This window comes from Leishmania braziliensis, chromosome 7, assembly GCF_000002845.2.
Source record: "Leishmania braziliensis MHOM/BR/75/M2904 complete genome, chromosome 7".
NCBI classification, from domain to species: Eukaryota; Euglenozoa; class Kinetoplastea; order Trypanosomatida; family Trypanosomatidae; genus Leishmania; species Leishmania braziliensis.
The window spans coordinates 150,783-167,078 of NC_009299.2; the positions used below are offsets into that span (position 1 = coordinate 150,783).

General features: G+C 59.0%; 4 protein-coding genes across 4 annotated transcripts; all 4 read right to left on the reverse strand.

Annotated features, from left to right (window-relative positions):
* Positions 1–785: 785 nt before the first annotated feature.
* LBRM_07_0350 (conserved hypothetical protein) lies at positions 786–3,275 on the reverse strand (the record flags this gene model as incomplete). The annotated part of the gene is made up of 1 exon (XM_001562481.1): positions 786–3,275. One exon carries the CDS (start codon positions 3,273–3,275, stop codon positions 786–788), a length of 2,490 nt encoding a protein of 829 aa, XP_001562531.1.
* Positions 3,276–4,672: 1,397 nt separating this feature from the next.
* On the reverse strand, positions 4,673–11,053 carry LBRM_07_0360 (putative ATP-dependent DEAD/H RNA helicase; the record flags this gene model as incomplete). Its single annotated transcript, XM_001562482.2, has 2 exons — positions 4,673–5,043; positions 9,616–11,053. 2 exons carry the CDS (start codon positions 11,051–11,053, stop codon positions 4,673–4,675), a joined length of 1,809 nt encoding a protein of 602 aa, XP_001562532.2.
* A 1,279-nt stretch (positions 11,054–12,332) lies between these two features.
* Positions 12,333–14,270, reverse strand: LBRM_07_0370 (conserved hypothetical protein; the record flags this gene model as incomplete). The annotated part of the gene is made up of 1 exon (XM_001562483.1): positions 12,333–14,270. The coding sequence occupies one exon, from the start codon at positions 14,268–14,270 to the stop codon at positions 12,333–12,335; it is 1,938 nt and encodes a 645-aa protein (XP_001562533.1).
* Positions 14,271–15,477: 1,207 nt separating this feature from the next.
* On the reverse strand, positions 15,478–15,801 carry LBRM_07_0380 (conserved hypothetical protein; the record flags this gene model as incomplete). The annotated part of the gene is made up of 1 exon (XM_001562484.1): positions 15,478–15,801. One exon carries the CDS (start codon positions 15,799–15,801, stop codon positions 15,478–15,480), a length of 324 nt encoding a protein of 107 aa, XP_001562534.1.
* Between the last annotated feature and the right edge of the window lie 495 nt (positions 15,802–16,296).

Consider the following 16,296-nt stretch of genomic DNA (forward strand, 5'->3'; position numbering starts at 1 on the left):
TGCTTCCACTACTTTTAAGTTTGAGGGGTCGACGTGGACAGCCGGTCTTTCACTTTCGGGGTCGCTGCTGCTCGCGTGGTGCTCACGCCGTGACCGCGAATACGTCAGTGTTGGGAGGTGCGCCTTTGTTGGCTGATTTTTGCGCTGCACGTCTGCACGGGCACTGCGGGTGTGGGAGTGGAGGAAGGCGGGCTGAGCGGCAAAGGGCGTCACCTTTCCGCGTGTGCTTGGCCTGTGTATCCGTGTGTGCCCAAGACTCACATGCAGCGTACTTCCAGCTCACAGGCAGACGCCTGTGAATGGGGAGGGAGGGGAGGTGTTTAGCAGGTGGGTGACGTCCGGTATCAGGCGGCAGACGCAACCACAGACGTCAGCACAGAGAGAAAGAGAGAGAAACAGCGTACGCGATGGAGAACGCTGAGCGAATGAGAGGGGAACAGCGGGTAGAGTAAGAAGGATACAGATGATGATGGCGATGATACCAACCCACGAGCCAAATGGCGATCAGAGAAGGCAGGGAGGGGAAAGAATTGAAGGCGAAGAGAGTTAGAGCGTCTCACAGCTGCGTCGCCAGCTTCAGTGGCCATTCCAGACCAAAGACGAGCGGACTGCCTCACCTATCAAATTCGGCTGGTTTCTAAGTTCGTCTTCCACGTAGACGCAGAGAGAGAGAGAGAGAGAAAGCGCACCGGAGGATGAAGAGGGAGCAAAATACACTAAACACGCTGACTCGCATACTCTGCTCTCTCCTTCATAAGCCTTTTTCATGCAAAGGTGTTCGTAACTTAGCCAGCGTTGCCTTCCTCTGTTGATCCTGCTCCTCTGTGATACGACGCCGGAGTAGTGTCAGAGCGAGACTCAGCGGCTACCTCTACCTCAGCCCTACTACGAAGCATACTGGCAGTGGAATGCCCATCCAGAGCCTGCCCCACGTGAGAGAGAAACACATCCGACTGGCTTGCGCTGACCTCGGGACGATAGCGATGCATAATCGCCTCCAGCTCCTCATCGTAGCTTAACGCCGACACATCCTCCGCCGCAGCAGCTGCTACGTGGATTTCTGCCGGCACAGCGACACCAACGGTGACAGGCCTAACTTCGCCTCGCTCTTTTCCAGTCGCCCATTCGTCGCCAACGCTGCCGCGCTCTCGATTTGTGCCTACTGAGGCTGTCGAGGTGGCGGAGAACGTTGTGAGATGCGGGGTTGTCATCGTTACCTGTGAAGGGCTCACGGTGCGAGTCTCTGCGCCTACACCAGCGTCAGAAGGTGTGGGGTGCATCTCTGTCAAAGTCTCACCTGTGAGTTGTTGCGGCACGGCTGCCATCTCTGCCGCCACTCGAGCCCAGTCCACCATTTCGGGTGGCACAGCACTTTCGCCGCGGAGGCACGGTTCCTCATGCAGAGCCTCGGTGGAACTACGCAGCTCCGCAGAGGGCACGACCTCTTCGGCGGTAGTACCCCAATGCGGGGCACGATCGTCACGCAGCCACCGAGGCCACCAAGAGCGGGAGATGCCCAACTCACCATACGGTGCGGCGTCATCCACAGCAGAGCTCACAGCACTACTGCCTGCGGCCGCATTCTCGGGAGACCCCAGATCTGCAGCGCCACTAGCAGCGCGACGCCGTGCCTCGCGGTTCAGGATCACTTCTAGGCCGAGCGCTGCACCGGCTGCAGCGCATGCGCTCACGATCAGTGCCGCCACGGTGTACAGCACAACCACGACGATACTCAACAGAGCCGCAAAGCTCACAACGTGCTCCGTGGCGGGCGTCTCAGGGACAGCGAAGAGCAGCGCATCAGCAGACGCAGGAAGAACCGCGTACCGTCGCTCCATAGAAGAGTCGTAACGCACGCACCGCCACCACTGCTGCTCCCTCGAGAGGGGTGACAGTGGCTTCGACAAGAGCGACTCGCTTCGTAAGCTGTTCAGTGCCCTACTGCCATGCTGTTCATCACTGGTGCTCGCTCCGCATCGACCCGAAACGGAGTCACCACGGCGGCGCAAGCGCATCTTTGCCAACATCCACGTCCGCCACCAGTAGAGTTGATAGAGGAGCTCGTAGTAGCCGTGAATGGGGAAAAGCGCCCCGTATTGCAGGAGGCGGCTGTTCGACTCGACGAGGGGCCAGTCGAAGGTTTGGCGATTGCCCAACGCCAGAAGCTCGTTCGCAGTGCGCAACGTGAGACCCCACACATGCCATGGTGGAGACTGAGGGGAGGCTGACGAGGCATCCTCGCGCGTCCTCGACCTCCCACGACCGTCTCTGCACCCATTCCTGTCCGCCTCAGTGCCATCGGCGGTGGTAGGAGAAGGAGAAGAGGAGGAAGAAGAGGAAGAGGACAACACTGGTGTGCCGGGCAGCAGAGAACTTGGAAAGGACAAGAAGGTGTTTGGGAACACCTCTCCCAGCAGCAGTCGCGCATCTGCGTCTTGCGGGTTCACGAAGCTCTGGAGCGGGTGCACTACACGCCCGCGCCGCACATGCGCCGCGGTCAGAACCCGAAGCGGTACCCACCGCGCACTCTCCACCTCGTGTGTGGCCAGCTGCACGGTTGGTGTGATGTCACCCACGTGCAGAAACACGAAGCGCGCCTGCACGAAGCTGCGGCTGCTGCCGAGGCGACCGTGCAGCCGGTAGTCTGGCAACCGCCCGAGGCACAGAAACTCTCGATGGTGCTGCAGTGGAAACCCGATCTTCTCGTAGGTTCCGCGGCAAACCGTATCGAAGTCGTCGTGGTCGTCTGGGTCTCGGCGTCCGCCTGGGAAGACAATCTGTCCGCTCCACCACCTCGCCTCCATGCTCGGTCGCTTCAGAAAGAGCAGCTGCAGGGAAGATGGGGCATCGGTGTCGGCGAAGTCAACCAAGTGGTGATGAAAGTGGTGGTGATGCTCCAGATACCTAAAGAACTCCAACGGCTCAGTGAGGCCATCCCTTGTTAAGTCACGCGTCATTGAAGCAGATGAAGCGGCAGAGGTGGCAGCGCTGGAGAAGAACGACGAGCTGAGTCCGCTACCACGTGAGGACGACGCTGCACCTGAGGCCTTTGTTTCGGTCGCATCAGAACCTGCGCACGCGCGCCGCGCAGTGGCGGCCCTGAAGGTGCTCAATTCCCTTGTGAGAGTTCGTTGCGTGTCATCATCAAAGCGCAACACCAGCGCGGCGGCAGAGCGGTGACTGCCTGGGCGATACGCGTGCAGACGACACTCCGCGAGGCGCTGCGTCACGTGCGTCAGCAACGCCAGGTCCACACTGGGTATGCCTAATGGCATCAGAGAAACAAGAGGAGGGGAGCTACCAAGAGAGCGGGCGAGAGTGCGCTACAGACAGACAAAGAGAGTTGGATAAAGTGAGCGGCATGGGAGAGAGAAGAACGAATGGTCAAGGCCACGGCTCGACCTCTATGCGACCGCGCGTGCGTGCGTAAGAGAGGAGCAGCCGCAGGAGTGGTAAGAGGGGAAGGAGGGGAAGGAGAAAGCCGAAGGTACGGCAGCCGTGTGGCCTCTGCTGATAAAGCTCCAAAATGCGCGGAAGTGAAGTGCAGGGTGGTGGGGGCGAGAAAAGAAGAGAGGCAGCACATGCGCATACACAAGTGTGCGCAATGGAGAGTCTCATGACCGAGGAAGAGGAAGAGCATCAGTCGCTGGCCACATGCCCATCTCGCCCCCCCCCTCTCCCTCTCTCTACTCTCACCCCGTCCCTCCTTTCCTCGCCTCTCCACTGCCTTTCTTAACCACCAAGACGACGGCGAAAGCGAGGCCGTCTTGAGATCTCCACCATAAATCGTGAGGCATGGGGGTGCTGCTCTTTTTGTCTTTCGCTCTACTTCACTCATTCTCTACCCAAGACACATGCACATCCACACACAATTTCATCCACGCGTCCGACGTCTATTTCAATGCTCTACGATCAGCATCCACTCATCCGCCACCCTCCTCCTCAGCATGCTTGAGCGCGTACACGCGCACATCGATAACCTCAGAGAGGGCAACAGCACCCACGCATAGGAGAGAGGAGAGAGGAGGTGGTCGAACTAAACAGAAAGGGAGGGAAGCAAAAAGCATTACGACGCTTTACTAGACACCAACACACACACAACACACACGCACGCACACATCCACCCACGCAGAGAGAGGGGGGATGAGGGAGGGGGGGGGGGGGGGTGAGGACGAAAGGGGAGGGAGGAGAGGGAGAAACCCCGAGAGTAGAGAGAGAGAGAGAGAGAGGTGCAACACACACACGCATGCATGCACATTACGCACGTACATACTGTTGAAACGAGTCAGATACACAAGTGAAAAGAGGCTCGCATCGTTGCCTTTCACCTGTGCGTGTGCGAATGCTTAACGGATTAGGGCATTTGGTTTAATTGAAAAAGAAAGGGCACTTCCTTGGCAGGCGCGTCCAACACAGAGAGAGGGAGGGGGGGGGGGGCACACGCGCACGCACGTGAGTCGCCACCTCGGCTTCTTCTCCGCTCTGCCCATGCGTTCTCTCACCTCTACTGAAGCACAAACGCAGGCACACGTACAGAGACGCAAAGTCCACAGCCAAGTCATCAGAGAGGGAGGGAGGCACGAGAGGTCCAGCGCGCTGGGGAGAAGCGAAGGGAAGGGGAGTAAAAAAAGCGTAGACTCATAAAAGCCGCTGGTGTGCACGCACACGCATACTAGTACGGCGTGAAGCTCTCGCTGCGCGGGGCACCACCACCACCAGGAGCACCGCCGGCCGGTGCGCGACCAAACTCACCACCACCGTAGCCACGGCCACTGCGGTAGCCACCACCGCCGCCGTAGCCACGACCGCCACGGTAGCCACCACCCCCACCGTACCCACGACCACCGTAGCCATGTCCGCCGTAGCCACGTCCGCTGCGGCCTCCATCGTTGCGCGCGTACTGGCAGACGGCGTAGAGCTCCGGTGACACCTCCTGCTTCGCACGCAGCAGCAGTTCGATCAGGTCACGGATGGTCTTGCTGTTATCAGCCGAGGAAACAAAGGAGTAGGCGTCGCCGGTCTTACCAGCACGACCCGTACGACCTGGACACATCAACGCACACACACACGGAGGACATAGATAGGTGAAGGATGAAGGAGGAGGAGAGAGAGCATATATGAGAGAGAAAGCGAGAGCGTGAGATACACACATGTGTGTACACAAGCACGTTCGATACGCGAAACGGTTAGCCCACACGCATTGGTAGACACGCACGGATGGATAAGCATCGTTGAAGCAGACCATGCGCGTGTGTACATGCGCAAGAGCGCAGGAAAGAAGGAGAGGAGGAGAAAAGCGAGAGAGGAGATACATTGCCAGCAGGGAGGTGGCATGAAGGATGAGTGTGTGATGATAATGATGAGAGAGGGGAAGAGGTACGAGGGAGAAGAGTAGAAGTGGGTCTTTTCCCGCGAAGGCAGGAGAGAGCAGTAACGAAATTAGGGGGTAACACACACACACACACTCACACACAGGCACACAGGCACAGGCTCGCGCATTGCTCATGTGTTGCGTTTTTTCACGCATTCAGCGCGTGTGTGTGCTTGTGTGCTTGTGTGTGTGTGTGTGTGTGTGGGTGTGGGTGTCCATCGATGTGCGTGTGCGTGTGTGAATCCGATCAGCTGACCTTGACGAAAGAAACAAAACAGAAAGCAGTGAAAAGAGGGAAAGAAAACGCCAAAGTACGACGGACAGAGAGCGCGCGCACGAGGGGGGAGGGGAGTCCAAGAGAGACGTGCAGCAGGACAACAACAAGGGCCAGACAAAGGCGAGCGGCAAGGGAAGAAAATAGCGACGCGCTACTTCGCTTTGGTGCGTGTTTGGAGAAGTGAAGACCAGCAGAGAAGAGGGAAGGGAGAGAGGGGGGAGGGGGGGCACGTAAAGAAATGGGCAAATGCTTTGGTCGTATCACATGGCGACGCACCGCTGTATGCGTACACGCCCGTGTGTGTGTGTGTGTGTGTGTGTGTGTGTGTGTGAGGGAAGGGTGCAGCGATGGGTGAAGGAGAAGGGGGCCGCTGAAGAAAGCGCCGCAATCTCACGTGGATTGCCGTGTTCTTCTCAGCTCGTGTTTACCCGTCCCCTCTGCCCAGGGAGGTGATGTGTGGCACAGCTAGCTGTGAAAGGCGGTCTCTTAAGTGCGTCGGTGCCGGCGTGTGTAGGTGTTTGACGTGCGGCAAGCGTGCAGGGGCACCGGTGTGCACGCACGTGTGTGTGGGTGTGTGTGTGTACAGTCGTTCCTCGAGGAACCTCTCTCTCTCACTATGTCAGTGTGTGGCCGACCGTTCACCTCGTCCTGTCGGTATCGTCTCACACTGGCCACTTCTTCCCTCTCGCTCTCCTCACACCATCCACCGCCTCTCGCCACACACACACACACACACCATTACTTCTCCTGCGTGTGGGCGCCCATGACACAAAGGTGAGAGCATAAGGGCGAGCCTCGCACCAGCCAGGAATGGGATGCGTGTAGGGGGGAGGGAGGGGGAGGGGGAGGAAGAGGGAGGAAGGGGGAGAGGGGGCAGGGGGGAGAGCGAGCGAGCTACGGGAAGGAGTGCAGAGAACACGAGTTCTAGTGCATCCCTCATGTCAGCATAACCACGTAACCGCAAACGCTCGCCCACACCCACAGAGAGGGAGAAAGCTGCACAGACTGCCATGGAACAGCAAAACCCAAGCAGCAGTCCCACTGTACACATGCCTGCAAGCTCGCACCCTTACTCGAGCATGCAGAGGTACACAGACACACACACACACGCAAGCATCGATCAGTGCTTCTTCTCATCGGGGAGAGTCGAGTGTCTCCCACGACGCAAACACCAAATCATATAGATAGGGTGTAGCACACACAGCCACACACACACGCATAAACATGCGCATGACCGTGTACACCGCGTCATCACCGGTGGACTCGTGTTCTCCTCCACACCGGGCTGAGCAGGCTGAGGAGGCTGAGCACGTTTTACGCCCGTGTGCGTGTGCGTCATGGGAGACTGAGAAGAAGGGGGAAGAGATGTCAAGAGTGCCACCCGTGTGCATGTTTGGATAGGCGTGATGAGGGAGGGGGACGGCGAGGGAGTGAGAGGACAAGAGAAGGCGCGACGCTGTCGGAGACACAGAGAGACGCACACACCCAGCACGCACGTGTGCGTGTAGGCACAGATGTAGGGTCCACGGACCTGGACATACAAAGCCTGCGCATCACCACAACCACCACCCCCTTCTGACAGGAGAAAAACAGAAAAGGAGAAGTCACATGAATGGGGAGGTGGTTGCGCCTGCGTGTCTGGGAGGGATTGAACCCGTGCGCGTGTGTTGTACGTGTGTTCACATGTGTGCCTAATCTGCCTCTATACTGTGCGCGTCGCTGCCCATCGTACTTTCTCCTGTCATCCTGGTCTACTTCTCTCACTCGTGTGCGTCCTTCGATTCGGCCATCATCCCTCATGGACCTCTGGGTCTCGCTGACCAGGAGGTAGGGGGGGGGAATGAGCGGGGCCATCTTCGACAGGCCCACCCACCGCAACGCAGACACACACACAGGCGCACCACCCACAGACGCCATCGAAGCGCCACGCGCACACGGGCAGAAACACCAAGCACGGAAAGCAAGCAAGCACCACTCGTACACATGAAAGATCCACTGCTGACTTAGATCCACGCAACCCGCGTCACACACAAGCACAGAGAGACTCAGACACAAGACAGGCACACCCACGCTTACTTATCGTCCCTCCGTCTTGGTATGGGCATACGCGTGTGAGGGAAACTGCACGTTCCAGCGTCGCCTCTCACGCACATACGTGCGGCCACATGGTCGCTCGCTGCGCGCAGGTCCTTTGTGCGCCCCACCACCACCACACACACGCATGCCGGCAGTCCTACGCACCACTCATCTGTGCCCACTCTCCACACTTGAGCGCTTGCGAACACTAAGGGGCACGCCTGATGCAGACAACACACGCATTCACACAGAGAGAGAAAGAAAAAAGAGAAACATTCAATGGCAATATAGAAGCCGCTTCACACAAAACTCGCAGTGAGGTAAGAAGAGGGAGGAGGGAAACCAAAGAAACCATCGCTGCATCGGCGCACCGTCGCGCACGAAGCGAGGGAAGGTTGAGGAAATTGAGCACGGGGCACCACCATCGCGCCGCCACTACACACACATACGCATACGCACCCATGTACGAGTAGAGAAAATAGCGAAGGCCAGCAGTGAAGTCGTTCAGCTGATGAGGGAGACACAGACACGCACATATTCACACAATCGATATGTAGAGAGAGAGGGGGGGAGGGGGGGAGTTAAGGCAGCTGCCAGAGAGATGAAACAAAATAGATGACGCTCTCCTCCGCCCCCCACTTCATCGTCGCCTTCTCCCTCTGACATCCCTCACATACGCCCATCTTCTCCCTCTCCTCTACGGCAATCCCGCACAGCTGTCGTTTCGTTTGTCGTCGGCGTTGCTGCCACTCCAGCCGATCTCGCACCACATATATGGCGCACTTCACTTCCTTCCCTGGCCACCACCACCCGTCACCACAACTACCACCACCACCTCAGCCTCACCACTCCTACTCCCTCCTCTTCAGGTGCATACGCACAGCACAAGGGCGCTGGCGGGCGTTCAACAAGGTGACGAGAGAACTGAAGAGTGCAGAGCAGGGGGGAAGAAGGGAAAGGCGAGGCAGTCAACGACGCAGAGAGTTCAGGGGGTATGAAGCAACACATACGCACAGGAAATGAAGAGGAGGACCAACACGAATGGAAGAGCTGCAGTGCGAGGTGTGTGTGCGTGTAGAGGAAGGAGAGAACGGTGAGGCACAGAGAGAGGGAAGAAGGAGAGCGAAAAGGGGGGAAAGAGGGGAGGTCATGTATCACCGGGTGGATATCAATTTTTCTGCTGTATCCGTGCGGGTGTGGGTGCGGGTGTGGGTCTGGGTGTGGGTGTAGAGGAGGACGGAGTACGGAGCGAACACGAGATGGTACAGCGGTAGGCGTACGCGTGAGTGCGATACTCCTTGTACACGTTGCCCCCTCGTGTTCTTGTCTCGCATTATCCCTGTTGTTTGGCCACCACCGGCTGTCGGCGTGCCTTTCTCCACGGTCCCCCTTCATCTTCCTAGAAGTGGTGGCGGTATGGTGCACCACATCTTCTCCAGGAGCACCAGCTTTGTGAGAATGCGTGCGAGGGTGGGGGCGTACAATGTTCCACTCCTTAGTCCTCCCTGCCCCTTTCGCGCTCACCCTTGTTACCCGTGCCTTCGTGATTCATGCAGCCGTCGCCCCACCGCTGAAGTGCCTGCCCACGCTTGCGGACTCTCATTTTACCACTACCACCACCAGCCGCCACCAGCCGCCACGCATTTTCGCTTGACAGGCCTGGAAAGCTGAGGAAGATGCAAGCGAGGTAGAATGAGAGAAGGCAACAACGGCAAGGGCAGAAACAGTGGTAGTCGTGCTGCAAGACTGCAGTTAACACAAGCTAAGACACGCAAGAAGAGAGAGACACACACACACACCTACGCCTACACACAACCCACCCACACAGGCGGATACGCAGAGGGGATCGGGGCTAGCGATACCGTGAGTGAGCGGAAGCTCGTCAACATACCAATACGATGCACATAATCTTCAATGTTCAGTGGCATATCGTAGTTCACCACCACGTCCAAGTTCTTGATATCGAGGCCACGCGCTGCCACGTCGGTGGCGACGAGAATCGCGCGTTCATCCTTGCGGAAGCGGTCTAGCACGTAGTCACGGCTCGACTGCAGCTTATCGCCGTGAATGGCCAGCACCGTCTGCCGCAGTGCACGTCCAAGTCGGTCCTGCAGAATGTCACACGACTTCTTCGTCTTTACGAAGACCAGAACACGCTGCGGTCCGACCTGGCGGAGAATCTCCTCCAACTTCTCCTCCTTGTGATATCCCTCGACGACGAAGACATGCTGGTGCACATCCGCGTTCGCCACGAGCTCCTCGGAGCCGATGTGAACACGCACAAAGTCCTTCTGGAAGCTGGCAGCGAGGTTACGAATTTCGCGCGGCCACGTCGCTGAGAACATGAGCGTCTGGCGGTCGGTGCGAATCTGCGAGCAGATCTTGCGGATTTGGTCCTCGAAGCCCATGTCAAGCATGCGATCCGCCTCATCAAGGGTAAGGTAGGTGACGCGCAGCAGATTTGTGCAGTTCGTCTCCAGAAGGTCGATCAGGCGACCCGGGGTTGCGATGCAGACGTGCACACCAGCGCGCAGGGAACGCTGCTGTGGCCCCTTCGGGGTGCCACCGTACACGCACGTCGTCATAATGCTTGGCACGCGCGTCAGCGACTTGCGTGTCTCCGTCTCGATCTGCACCGCCAGCTCGCGAGTTGGTGCGAGGACAAGGGCGATGGGACCATCTCCAGGCTGCAGCGGAGGCTGCGCCATAATGTGCAGCGCCGCAGGAATCATGAAGGCCATCGTCTTCCCAGAGCCCGTCTTGGCCACGCCGACAATATCGCGCGAGTTCAGCAGGACCGGCCAGGAGACGGACTGAATGGGGGTTGGCCTCTGGAAGCCAGCGTCCATGAAGGCCTGGTGAATCGCATCCGGCGCCACCAGGTCGGAGAACTCTAGCATCGGCTGTGGTACGCGGTCGCCGTAGATGGTGATGCTGTTCTCACGCAGCCACGTCGCAATCTCCTCCTCGCTGCGCGGCTTCTGAGGCTTGTAGAAGTTCCACTGCGTCGCCACCTTCTGCACGGCGTCCCAATCAATTCGGTGTAAGTTGGCGCCAAGGCCGCCGTGGCGGTCGTGGAAGCGATCGCCGCCGCGGCCGCCGCCGTAGCCACGACCACCACCGTAGCCGCCGCTGCGGTAGCGATCTCCCCCGCGACCACCTCCATAGCCACCACCGTAGCCGCCGTCACGACCACCACCGTCTCGGCCACCACCGTAGCCGCCGTCACGACCACCGCCGTAGCCGCCGTCACGACCATCACCGTAGCCACCCTCACCGCGGCCACCGCCGTCGCCGCCGTTGTGCTGAGCGTCACCGTAGTCGGACATGATGCTTGCGCAAGGTGTGTGCTTGTTTGCAGCTCGAGAGGAAAACAAGGAGAGAGAGAGGGAGGGGAGAGAGAGAGAGAGAGGGAGGGGGGAGAGACAACAGAGAGGGGAAAGTCACGCACGCGTCGCTTTCTTAGGCGCTGTGCCCCGTCCTTCGCTTTATATTTGTGCTGGTTCAACCACACGTATGCCAGAGAAGCAGAGATGCACTTCACACCGCGTGTGTGGGTGTGGGGGTGTGGGGGTGTGTGGGTGTGGGGGTGTGGGGGTGTGTGGGTGTGGGGGGAGGGAGGGGGGGAGGGGAGGGGAGGGCACAGCCAAGAGGGGCGCACAGGCACGCACACAATTATTCGCAGGAGAGCCAGAGAGAATGGGGGATGGGAAGCGAGAAGAGGAGCAGAAGTTAAAAGAGGAACGAACAGGGTGGAGAGAAGTGCTGGTGCTGAACGAAGGAAGTCCCCAGCGCTTACATGACTACCACAGAGACCTGCACATCTTTTCTGGTCGCTTGTGAAGGAGGAGGGGGGGGGGGGGGCGGAGACCGCACTGGCGTCCACCCTCCTCCGCCTTCCCGCAGCCTCCAGAAAGTGAAGGGGGGACGGCCGAGAGGTGAACTATGGACCAGCGTGTCTGAGACTCATACGTGGGTAAGAGAGAGAGACGTCTGACGTTGGCACCCTGAGGAGAGAGGAAGACAAACCTGTTGAAGCGCCATTACGCACCGCCCCTTCTTCCCCCTCCTCCTCCTCCTCTCCCGCCTCTCTCTGTAGAAGAGGTGCACTTTCTCTCAGTGCTTGCGCTGCTTATTTCTTCCCTTATCGTCAACCATCTGTAGTCAGACAGAGACATACGCGGATACACACAACGCAACACGCTTGCCAGCAACAACCACAGAAAACTCCAAAAAGCCGCACGCGCGGGTATGCGAGCGATCGGCCGAGGATTTAGAGAGAAAGTGGAGGGAACCAAAGCAAGCAACGCACAGAGAAGGGGAGGGGGCAGCGTGTAATCTAAGCGAGCAAAAGAGAGAGGGAGAGGGAGAAAGCTGGCGTGGACCCACAACGACCAACGAGAGGTGAGGCGGAGGGGCACAATGACACAACGCGAGAGTACGGTCATCATTCACCCCACACCCATCCTTGCACGACTATGTGTGATGTGTGTGTGTGTGTGTGTGTGCACTCGTAGGCTCAAAAGTGCAGCTACGCACGCATCACGCGCAGGTAGCGCCCCCCCCCCTCTCGCCCCCTCTCTCTTCCCCGCTTTTCGTTTCCCTTCCCTAGAGAAAGGAGACGTCGGAGGAGGAGCTATCCTCATCCAGGCCATCGCCCATCCACGAGTCCTCCCTATCCAAGTTGAATGAAAAGGCGGTCTTGAAGCCCTCCGAGGTAGACGGGAAACCACCAGCTGCGTTCGCAGCGAGGTGCGCCGCTCTTGCTTCCCTGCGCCGCTGGCGCTCCTTCTCCTTAATCCTCATGTACTCACGTGTGGGAGTGTCGAAGCGTCGGTTCGCAGCGGCGTCGCCCAGCGGTGCGTAATTCCATACAAGAGGCTCCACAGTGAGTTGACCGCCGCAAATGAATAACCGCGAGGAGTGGCTCTGGGGGTCGTGAATGGGGGACACACCAGGCAGCTGCTCGCTCATATCGGCGGCACGTCCAGCGAGGTAGGGGTAAAGCTTGCTGATACCAACCACCGCCGTGCGGGCTGGCGCTGGCAGAGAGACTGCAGGATCCGCAGCACCTGGCGTGGTCTGCGTGCCCGGAACACCCGCCGTGGCACCTTGTCCCGCTGACACACTGGCCGGCACCGACAGCGCGGCATGCTGTTGAACATGAATGGCCGTACTGAATGTAGCTGGCAGTGGCGCGGCGCCAGCTGTGGATGTTGTGGCTGTGGTCAAGAGAGGTGTCGAAGAGGCTGCTCGGCTGGGTGTCCCGGGGACAGAAGAAACAGTCGTCTTTGGCGTCGCAGTACCAGCGAGTTGAACAGTGGCAGTGGTGCCGATGCCGATCGTCATCGCCACGGCATCTCCCCCTACTGCGGGCAGGACGGCGGCGGCGGCGGCACTGCTCCGCGAGGCAATGCGAGCAGAGCCGGCAGCGGCAGCAGCGGTGTGGGATGCTGGCGCCGCTGCCGCTGCTGCTTCAGCTATCGGTGTTGCTGCTGCAGGGACACGTGACGCTGTCAAAGTGGTCGCCTCCTCACCAGTGGAAAGCTCTGGGCTATATTTGACTCCGGCATTGGCAGAGGCAGCGCCACCTGCGTCAGCAGCTGCGGCGCTGGAAGTCGCGGCGGGAGGCTCCGATGGCTCCTGCTTGACCGCCGATAGTGGCGCGGCGACATTTGCTGATATGCCCGCCGTCGTCGCCGCCTCCCTTTTCGCCGCTTCGCGCTTGACGGCCGCCGCCTCCTCCTCTTCCAGTCTGCGATGGCCAAACTTGGCGATGGCCTTCTCGAGCATGTCTTGGTGCCGCTTGTCGCTCTTCGGGTAAGTGGCGAGTGCCTGGATTAGCATCGCCTGCAACACGTGTTGATCCACGCGATCGACTAGCTGGCCGCCGAGGCTGAGTGCCGCATTCATGAGCTCAACCATAATGTTCACGAGCGTTGCCGTGATGTCCTCCTTGGCGTCCTTTTTTTTGGTCTGCTTCTTCGCGCCGTTGCCGAAGGCGCCTCCGCCCTTGCCTGCACCGCCGACACTGCTGCCCTTTCCCTGGGTCAAGAAGGCATACGCACCGAGGATGTACCCATCGACGGGCTTCTTCATCGTCTTCAGCAGCTGCACAAATACATCCTGGTCACCAGCCAAGAGGGTGGCGTAGGCGAGCAGCTGGCCAACTCGACGAGCACATGCGCTGGGTGGATGTCGCATCATGTGTAACGCACACTGCACCGTGTCGATAATGTGCGGGTTGCTAATGCTGAAGGAAAGCAGGTCGGTGTCGCTCGCCTCGTCCAGCCTGGCTGCGATGGGACGACTCTGCTCGAGGACCTGGGTGACCTCATCGAACTGGCTCTGTGAGGGGTGTACGTAGTCCCAGTAGCACCGCGGCCCCTCGCACGGGCGGTCGCGCTTGAAGTTGATCTTGCCTTTGATGAAACTGCAGCACCACGTGTCTGGGTAGCCGTTCAATGGGCAATTCGATCCGCCAATACACGCCCGGTGCAGCTGGTGCTCACACGGGTGTCCGAAGCTGAAGAGCTGCATCGACATCGTTGCTGGCAGAGAACCAAAGGAACAGAAGAGAGGCTCAATGAGACACGTAGGTGATGAAGATGAGGAAACCACACATGCACACACACACACACGCAGGCTAAGCGACTAAGTACAGCAGCAAAACAGATGCGGGGTATTTTACTGAGCGAACAGAGAGAGAGAGATGTCACACGACGCACGCGGATGACACGAGCAAGGAGACGTGTTCCACTGATGGCGTGCGTGGGTACGCTGGTAGAACTCCACAGACGTATGCTTGCGTAAAGGGGGTAAGAGGTGAAAAGGGTACAACGAGAGCAGAAGGAGGCAGTGATCCCCACACGCCTCTGTGAGTGAGGGAAACAGTGACATCTCATCGCAGCGCCGAGAGGGACAGGGAGAACAGGAGAGAGTAGGTGGGCAAGAGAGGAGCGAAGACAAGGTGAGCTACAGCGGAAAGGAGGACCAGCGACACCCTCTCTCCTCCTGCTCCAGCCCGTTCCAGGCACCCTCGTGATTTGGGCTCCCTCATCAGTGTATGCCCTTCGGCGCTCTTTTTCTGTTTTTTTTTTTTGCGCCTCGCTGTCGCTGGCAGGGTGGTCCAGCACACACTGGACGCGATTCCGTCATCAGGCGCATCAACGCACCAGCGAATAGCGAAGGCCCGAATGAAAATGCGATGCGGGAGAAGTAAGAGGGGAGAAGATGAACGCCGAAACGGAGGGGGCACGTCATGAGACAAAAGACAGCGCTGCTCGGGTGACCTTTTCGCCGCCACTTCTTCACCACCTCACCACCACCACCCCCCCCACGCCTCCCCCACCGGCGTCCCTGCTGCGTCCACAACGCACCACCGCTCTCTCCTCTTCGCTTTTGCTCCCGGCAAAGAAAACGAGGGCAGCGCGCCGCCCTTTGTGAGAAGCACCAACGTGAGGCCACATGCGCTTTTTGGGCATGAAGGGCAGCGGCAGCGAGTGCGAGTGCGAGTGCGAGTGCGGGGGCGGGGGGGGGGGGGGGGGATTAACGTATTTTGGCAATCGCAAACGCACACCTACGCAGGCAGAAATACCATGAAAAGAGTACTCGTGTGTGTGTGTGTGTGTGTGTGGGGTGTGGGTGTGGGTGTGTGTGTGTGTGGGTGTGTGGGTATTCCACTGTGGACCCGAGCCGTCACCGCCGCGCCTACTCCTTCAGTGCTTTTCTCCCCTCCCTTCTCACACGCTTCTTAGAAGTCGTAGCAGCGCCCATTCACCTCCCAGTCCCCGTAGCGGGTCGGGTCCAGCTGCGTGCTGCCAATCACGCGGCCTGTCTCCTCGTCGACAATGTTCGTGGGGATCGCCCCGGCTTGCTTATTGAAGAGTGACTCTGTCGAGCCGAGCGACGTGGTGAAGCGCCTGACATCATCGTCCGACATGCGCTGGGGCTTGAAGCTAGGGTCCTCCTTGCCGAGAATGGCGAGGCGGTGGGCCAGGTACTGCTTGTCCTTGATGGCCGAGACGAAGGTGTCGCCCTCGACTCCGATGAATGCAGGTGCACAGCGACGGAACATCAGGATGAACTCAAAAGGGGAGCGGAAGCAGTAGTGGTGGCTGTAAAGCAAAAGTTTGGTCTTCAGTCGCGTCGCTCTGCTGGTGCCGGCTCACTCGCGGTGCGTGTGACAGTTGACTTGGAGAACTATGCGGACGGAGATGAGGCACAACGCAGCCACCGTGCACCGACAAACAGGCTCCAAGTGACACCACACACAAGCACTCATACAGAGACACAGATATGCAGGCGGATGCAACCGTGCACATGAATGTCCGGCACGATGCGATAATGGAAGTGGAAGGTGAAGAAGCAAAGCGAAGATGGGGAGAGATTTTGCTCCGGTGCCACGCTAGGGTAAGGGACTGCGCTGGCATGAACGCGCGCGTGCGCGTGCACGTGCAGCGGCTTCTATGGTGTACCCCCCTTTCGCAGCACCTCGTGTAACCCCCCTGCTAGCAGGGCGAGTAAGATGCATGCGTACATCCCGAGGTGAAGGAAAGGGAGGGAGAGGGGG